Source organism: Penaeus japonicus, unplaced genomic scaffold (assembly GCF_977035675.1).
Source record: "Penaeus japonicus unplaced genomic scaffold, GWHDUDI00000001_assembly GWHDUDI00000020, whole genome shotgun sequence".
In the NCBI taxonomy this organism is placed as follows: domain Eukaryota; kingdom Metazoa; phylum Arthropoda; class Malacostraca; order Decapoda; family Penaeidae; genus Penaeus; species Penaeus japonicus.
In genome coordinates this window covers 25,776,686-25,784,185 of record NW_028234422.1, presented here as the reverse complement: position 1 = coordinate 25,784,185, position 7,500 = coordinate 25,776,686, and the positions used below count along the sequence as shown (strand labels likewise).

Genomic DNA, 7,500 nt, shown 5'->3' with positions numbered 1-7,500 from the left:
CCTCATCACTGCACATGGTTAAATTGATTTTCATCCATATATATGCATAGATAAATATAGATATGCTGTGTGTGTATTATACATAAATATATATGCATATATATAAATATAGATGTGTGTTTTAAATATATACTTAAATTATATATATATATGTGTATATGTATATATATATATATATATATATATATATATATATATATATATATATATATTTTATATATATATATTATATATATATGTATATATATTATATATGTGTTTGTAGATATATATATATATATATTATATATAGATTTATATATATATATATATATATATATGTATATATATATATATATATGTATATACATATATGTATATATATATGTATATATATATATATATATATATATATATATATATATATATATATATATAAATATATATATAATATATAAATATATAAATATATAAATATATAAATATATATATAAACACACATGCAAGCATGCACACACACACATACACACACACACACACACACACACACACACACACACACACACACACACACACACACACACACACACACACACACACACACACACACACACACACACACACACACGCACGCACGCACGCACGCACGCACGCACGCACGCACGCACGCACGCACGCACGCACGCACGCACGCACGCACGCACGCACGCACGCACGCACACAGTGTGATTGTATGATGATGCTATACAGTACAATCCTTAGGAACCCAAAAATATTGATTTCAGAAATACATTTGGTCAATTTGTAACTTCTACACAGGAACCTAAATAAAAAAGCTATGGCTGTTATTGAATTCCTGTTTTTATAACAAGTTAAAATGTATCACATATTGTATACACTGTCATCAATTATTATAGAAGCAAATTTACAATTTAGAAATCACATTAATATATATAAAACTATAAAAAAAACAGTACAGGCATCAATATAAACTTTTAGAAAAATCCATGGCTAATGTGACCATGTATAATTTCAATTTCATTTTATACTAAGGCCAAACATTTTGGTCAGAGCTGGAGTATGTGTAGAAGCAACAGCTAGTAACAAGGGCAGGTCATTCAGGTCTAGGCCTAAAGCTTTGGTCAGTTCAGGTAGATTGAAAGGACTGAAAGTGGCTTCCATTCCTCTCAGGGAGCAAGCAGCCCCGCCTAGCAAATACTCTGCCAGCAGCTGAGATTTTAGATACAGCTCACACAGCCTTTCTTCTAAGTGTTGCATAATCTGAAATAAAAGAAAAGGATAATCTTAAAACACAACCATAAATCAATGTTACCTTATTTTTTTTCAAAAACATCCATGAAACTCTGGATATTTAACATGTGTACATATATGCATAATAACTATTTTAAACGTCTTCAGGACAGTGTGATGCATATAGGTACTCACAAACTGCGGCTCAATTCCCATCTTTGCAAGATCCAAGATGGAATCGGTAATCGCCGATACCAAGGGCGACATTCCCACGCGTAGTCCCACCTGGCTGCCGATCCCACTTCGCTCAACAACATATGAATGTGATGAAACTACTTGTACTTCCCTGTTTTGAACAAACAAAAATCACTCATGAGAAAAAGAAAGAAATAACAAACAAACATTGCAAAGATATTATACATCTACAAAAAGAATTTATTGGGAAATGATCTTATTTTTCTACAGCATTAAAATTCAGTGAACATACCAGTTATCAGTGTCTGCTACAACTGCTACTGCTTCAGAGACCTGTGGATCAAGTGTCGAGTTGTGGGCTGCTGAGGAAAGGTCTTGCCGGAGAGCGTCTTCCCACTGGCTCGACTGAGTGGTGGCGTGAAGTACGAAAACGGAGGAGTAGTGATCTAGAACTCCGCCCAGCAATGACTCAGCAATCTGGCTGCCGGTTGTGTTGATGCTTGCTGAACTTCGACGATTCACGCAGGCACACCTACCAAAAAGCAAAATTACTTAAGGAAATAATCTAAATTATATGAACATCCTCACATCCTGCTATGGTAGTTGAAATTATCTAATAATCAGTCATACATTTCATCCATCAAACTCTTTTCCAACTATAAAAAAATAAATAATATTAATCAAGTTTATTTCTAGTTATGTTTATGTCACTAAAGTTAACATACAGCTTAACCCATTCTGGACGGGTGGTACACTACGGTACCGCTCATTCAAGGGCCCGGTTGCCGGGTGGCACCATATGGTGCCAGTCATTTAATTGATTTAGGCCTAAGTGTTCGAAAGCCCCGGCATTGTGACATGCAAGGCTGGAATGCCCCTGTCGTGAGTGGGTTAAACCTGACTAAATTTTTATCATCTCATGGTACCTCTGTCTTTCACAATGCTTGTAATCATTTTGAGAATGGAAAATGCCTATAAAAACAAAATATCATTCATACAAAAAAGGACAATCATCAACAAACAGAGATATCTAGTCATTAAAAATAATAATAATAATAATAATAATAATAATAATAATAATAATAATAATAATAATAATTAAAAAAAAAAAAAAAAAAAAAAAAAAAAAAACCAGTCTAGTATTTGTATATAATCTTGCCATTTTAACTGAGTAAGGTGCTGTTATATGTTATAAATTTACCAATTAAATAAAAAATTGGGTGGTTAAACATGAAACTTTATTGACACTATTACACACCTTGAACTCAAACTTTGTACAATAATAACAAAACTATAACACAGAACTGTTCATGATTTACCAATACTGTCCAATTAAAGAAAATACATCAGACCTTGAGAGGAAGAAAGTACAAGAAAAATGTTGTGGAAGGAAGGAACATACAAACAAATACAAACACAAAACTTACCTTGGTATCTGGATAACTGTTGGCTGCTCGTTGCTATTCTCCATAATTTCCTGGTTGGAGTCTTGCACAGCCTCTGGTGTTTTATCGCTGCTGACATGTTGCTTGCTAGTCTGTTCGTCAAACTCTTCCTTTGGCAGTGGTATGCTGTCTGGGGTTTCCTTCACTGACGGATCATCAACATCCTTTCTTTCCAAATCCTTTTTGAAATTGGAGGGATCTTTACATTCTGTTACCTGCTCCTCCACAACATCTTTCAACAGTTCAATGTTTGGATAGAGGGGTGCCTTGGAGATGAAAGCACCATTAGTTGGATCACTGTGTCGGCGATGGTGTCTGGCAGTTGGCGCTCTTTCACTCTTGGGAGTAGTGCATTTCCTGCTCACAGAATTATCACAAACTTGCAGGTCCTTATTGAACAAAGAATGGTGAGGCGAGGACACTTCTAAGCTTGGAAGGTCACGAGCAGATTCACGTCCAACATGTCGTATTTTCACCACTTTTCTGGAATCTACGGGAGAGGGTAACCGACCAACCACCTGTACTTCTGATTTCGTCATTTCAATGTTACCAGTAGAACCATTGGCACCTTGAATGAAGCCCTCAAACCCTATCGCAGCTGCATTAGTACTTTCTTTCATGTTGGTCCAAGCACTTTGAGGTTCAGAGATACTGTTCTCACCAAGTTTACTTTTACTTTTCAAGCCTTCTAATCTCTCATTTTCACCTAACAAAAACAAAACTTTTCCTCCTTCTTCCACTTCAGGCTGAATGTCTCTTGCCGGCACTGTAATCTCATTTCTTAAAGTTCTTTCTTGGGCTTCTCTCTTGCTAACATAACAGGAAAAACTTTTTGTTCTGTTTTCTGAGCAGTCTACAGCCTTTTCTTTCTGAACATTATTACTAACACTGCGAGTGGGTGATCTTTTCATGCGAGGTAACGTCGTTATATTGCCCTTACTCTGCAACTCATCGGCAGGAATGTCTCTCCAGTCGCATTCCCGAGGTAAACTACAACATGATATTGTGTGTGTCACAGGTCTGTCCTTGTACGATTCCACTGCTGTACTAATTGTTGATGACCCATGAAATAACTTCTTCACCTTTTCAGCAATGACATCGGGTTGTATGCTCTCGGGCCCAAACGTTTCTCTGTGGTCATCAAGTTCCTGAAGACTTGGGTACAACCTGTCTGCAGAGGGTTCTCTCCCTGATCTCGAGAGAAAACTTGTTAAGCTTGAAGAACTGGCTTTGCTCGGGCTATAATCATTTCCAGATGAAGTTCCAAGGGCTGCAAGATTTACTGAAGTTTTGCATGTAGATAAATTTTTTACACTATCATTTGACATTCTGATAATATCGGAGTCTGGTTTCCAAGTTCTTGTTTCTTTACTATGTACAGGCATGTGCTCTTTAACTAGAATATCACTTGATTTGCCAGACAAATCACCTTTTGCTTCACCAATGACAATTTCAACATCATCATTAAGCATCCACTTGGAAGTCTGATCTGTGTCTCGTCTGTTGTGATGCTGAATGGAAGAGTCTGTGTCATTACTGGTTACTGGCTTAGGTTCATCACTACCAGAGTACCCTCCATGGCCAGAGCCCCAGTCAGCTGGCAGCTCTCCACTCCCTCCTCTAAGTTCTGCGGAATGAAGCTTATTACTACGGCTGTCACGGGTCATCCTCCAGCTGCGGCGAATGCTGGGGTCACGCTGGAGGGTGGCCGATGAGCTTTGTTTTCCTTGTGACAAATCCCTTTGTGAATCTCTTCGCCCATCTACTATGGTGACCACTGAAGCCACCGAAGAAGTGCGAGAGAATGTAGGTTGCTGTGTCTCTCCTTCCTGGAAAGGCTGGATATCTTGCTCAACAACCTGCAAAAGAGAATCAGTCTATGAATTTCATATGTTATGAAGAATACATACACTAAACATAAAAATCCCATGCCTGTGATACAGATATAAATAAAATTGGATAGAAGAAAAACTCAAGAACTAGATCAAACAATAAAAATGTCCTTCCTGAATGCATAAACTAAAAATCACTTTCAAATCATAAACAACTTAAAAACCCACCTGAGAGCACCTGATGATGTATGAAAGTATAGTGAGAAGCTGAGACAGAAGGGAGGCATTTGAGCCCACCAAGAGTGTACGAGCAGCTCGAGGAGGATAGCCTACTGCCCCATTCAGCTCACAGAGTTGTGCCCATACTGCATTATATGGATGCGACTCACTCAGACGTTCAACCTGAGGATAACCTACATCAACACTACAATACATACTAACAGGATATTATTCATACTAGTCACTCTTATGGATGATGCCAATTTACTCAGTCAAGTATATGTCATTTACAATTACAATAGACAGTAAGTAGCATGTCCCACATACCAAAGAGGCATGTTCAACAGACACCTGAGGCACCTGAGGTGAGGTGTTGACAGGATGATCCCCTGGGGCCACTGTTGACACCCAACCCAGGTGGTGGGTTAACACTGCTGTTAGCAATTTACTCACAAAGCTGAAATTGAGCGGATAATAACTACTTAAACTTCTGGAAATATGATATAACTATTACATCAGCATGACAAAGTAAAATGAAGTCTTTCCAAAATATAAGGGGTTTTGCTGTCACCAACTATTAAAACATGGCCACAGAAATATGAAGATATATATTCTGAAGCTAGCAATATACTTTCTTCACATCACTACAAAAAAAAAACACTTACAAGTTGGTCTGCTTTGTATCAAATGTCATAAGTACGGAGGAGAGGGTGTCCACAAAGCTTGTGCACAGTAATTGGCGGTCACTGTGAGACGGTTTGCCTAGGAGTCCCAGCCACACTGGCCTTGGCAATCTTGGGGCACTAACCAGGTCCAACAAGTCCTATAACACAAAAAAATAATTCTTAAGTGTATGGGTATGGGTATGTATGCATATATAATAGAAAATAGCCAAAATGGTAGTTCTTATAAAAAAGAAAAGAAAAAAAAAAATCAAATAGTGATACCTATACAATAAATAACATAACAAACCTGCTCAAGCTGCATCACAGCTTGGTGTGTTGCAGAAACAAAAGTGCGACGATGCATGTAGGCTAAATCAAGGGAAGACTGCAATCTATTCACAGATGCTTCAATAACACCAAGATGAACGAAAATCCATTCCTCAATCTGTCTGCAAAAACATAATTCATGTTTATAATAACATTTAAAATACTCAGAACTGGATGAAAAAAAAAGTGTTTCAGCATTAAGTACAGGTAATGAATCTATAAAAAAAAAGTTAAAACATATCATTCGTCCCTTTCAGTTATACATTCATTTGCAAAAAAGAAAAACAAATAGAAAAAGAAAAAGAAAGAGAAAAAGAAGAAGAAAAAAAAAAAATGAAAAAGAAAAAGAAGAAGGAAAGGAAACAAAAGAAGATGAAGAAAAAAAAAGTTTCTTGCAACCTCCTTTTGCCCCCACTTTGCATAACAAGAAATTGGATGAAAAAATAGGTTTAGTTACCTCTGCCAGTCAGCATGTCCTCCTCCAACTTCAATCATAACAGCAAGACCTAAGCGTGTCAACCTGTGTGGGTGTTGGGAAGAAGTTCCTACTTCTTCTCCACTTTCTCCATCCCGTCCTAGAGCTTCTAAGGAAGTATTGACGTTTCTTAAAAATCTACGTTGTAAATTGTTGAGGCTTCCTGAGTGTTTAAGGCTATTACCTGAACCTGAAAGTAGGCAGATAATGCATAAACATGTAATTGATATAAATCTGAAAACAAAGACACTATTACTCAGTAAGAAAATATGTAAATAAACTTAATTAATTCATACTTCAGAAATAAAATACAATAGACAAAAACTGTCAACAAACCTAGTCATATGCAATTTAAAAAAAGGAAACAAGGAGCTGATCTTTATCAATGTCTTAATCTAATCTTACTGGAATTGAAAATTACCAGCATTTTAAATAAAAAATAGACATGTTTATACTTTTACTACTATTAATGAGTAAACACATATATCGCTTCCTTGTTTTGTTTTTTATTCCTTCACCTGTACTTCATTCAGCCTCAATTCTACTCCAATCAGCATACCTTGTCTAGACGATGGTGTTCCCTGTGGAGTGTTTGGTATTGACGTTGGAGAGAGGAAGGACCCACAAACAGAGGAGTAGGGAGAAGGAGGTCCTCCAAAGCCAGAGTCTCCCTCACTATTAGAGGTGCTAAGGATGTGCGAGGTGTCGGTGGCCCATGCAGGACCTCCTCCAGCTATCCCCCACGGCATGTCCAAGCTCTCGGTTCTAGAGATTGCTGTCTCACTTACTGAGCTAATTGAGCTACTAAATGATGAATCTTCTATTCCTTGGTCACTGATGAGAAAAAGCACGTCGTTACTCTTCTAATCTTTACAAAACACTTAAATGTATGCAAATCAAATGTTTCTTTTACTCTTGCTTAATGCTATTCACACAGACAGTTATTTCATTGTTGAAGCCAACTGTATCATTTCTGATGTCCACATCACTTTGAAACTGTATATTGCCAAAAAATGATTACCTGCTTGTACATGATTGCTTTAAGTAAGAGCGCGGTGCAGGTGATGTGCGTGATAAGAGGACACGTTGGGGACTCTGCATCAGGTGCAGCT

The 7,500-nt window shown here is 37.3% G+C and overlaps 1 protein-coding gene across 3 annotated transcripts in view; it reads right to left on the bottom strand.

The window, feature by feature from the left end:
• Nucleotides 1–265: 265 nt before the first annotated feature.
• LOC122248563 (folliculin-interacting protein 1) overlaps nucleotides 266–7,500 on the bottom strand; it is a 20,066-nt gene continuing 12,831 nt past the window's right edge. For all 3 annotated transcript variants that reach the window (XM_043008664.2, XM_086548215.1, XM_086548214.1), the window contains 11 exons: nucleotides 7,410–7,500; nucleotides 6,948–7,222; nucleotides 6,371–6,578; nucleotides 5,894–6,035; nucleotides 5,587–5,744; nucleotides 5,249–5,378; nucleotides 4,931–5,104; nucleotides 2,853–4,729; nucleotides 1,718–1,957; nucleotides 1,426–1,576; nucleotides 266–1,260 (listed from right to left, as the gene is read on the bottom strand). The exon at nucleotides 7,410–7,500 is cut by the window's right edge and continues 85 nt beyond it. In XM_043008664.2, coding sequence (XP_042864598.2) covers nucleotides 1,018–1,260; nucleotides 1,426–1,576; nucleotides 1,718–1,957; nucleotides 2,853–4,729; nucleotides 4,931–5,104; nucleotides 5,249–5,378; nucleotides 5,587–5,744; nucleotides 5,894–6,035; nucleotides 6,371–6,578; nucleotides 6,948–7,222; nucleotides 7,410–7,500 — 3,689 coding nt within the window. In that variant the 3' untranslated portion in view covers nucleotides 266–1,017. The remainder of the gene's footprint in view (nucleotides 1,261–1,425; nucleotides 1,577–1,717; nucleotides 1,958–2,852; nucleotides 4,730–4,930; nucleotides 5,105–5,248; nucleotides 5,379–5,586; nucleotides 5,745–5,893; nucleotides 6,036–6,370; nucleotides 6,579–6,947; nucleotides 7,223–7,409) is intronic.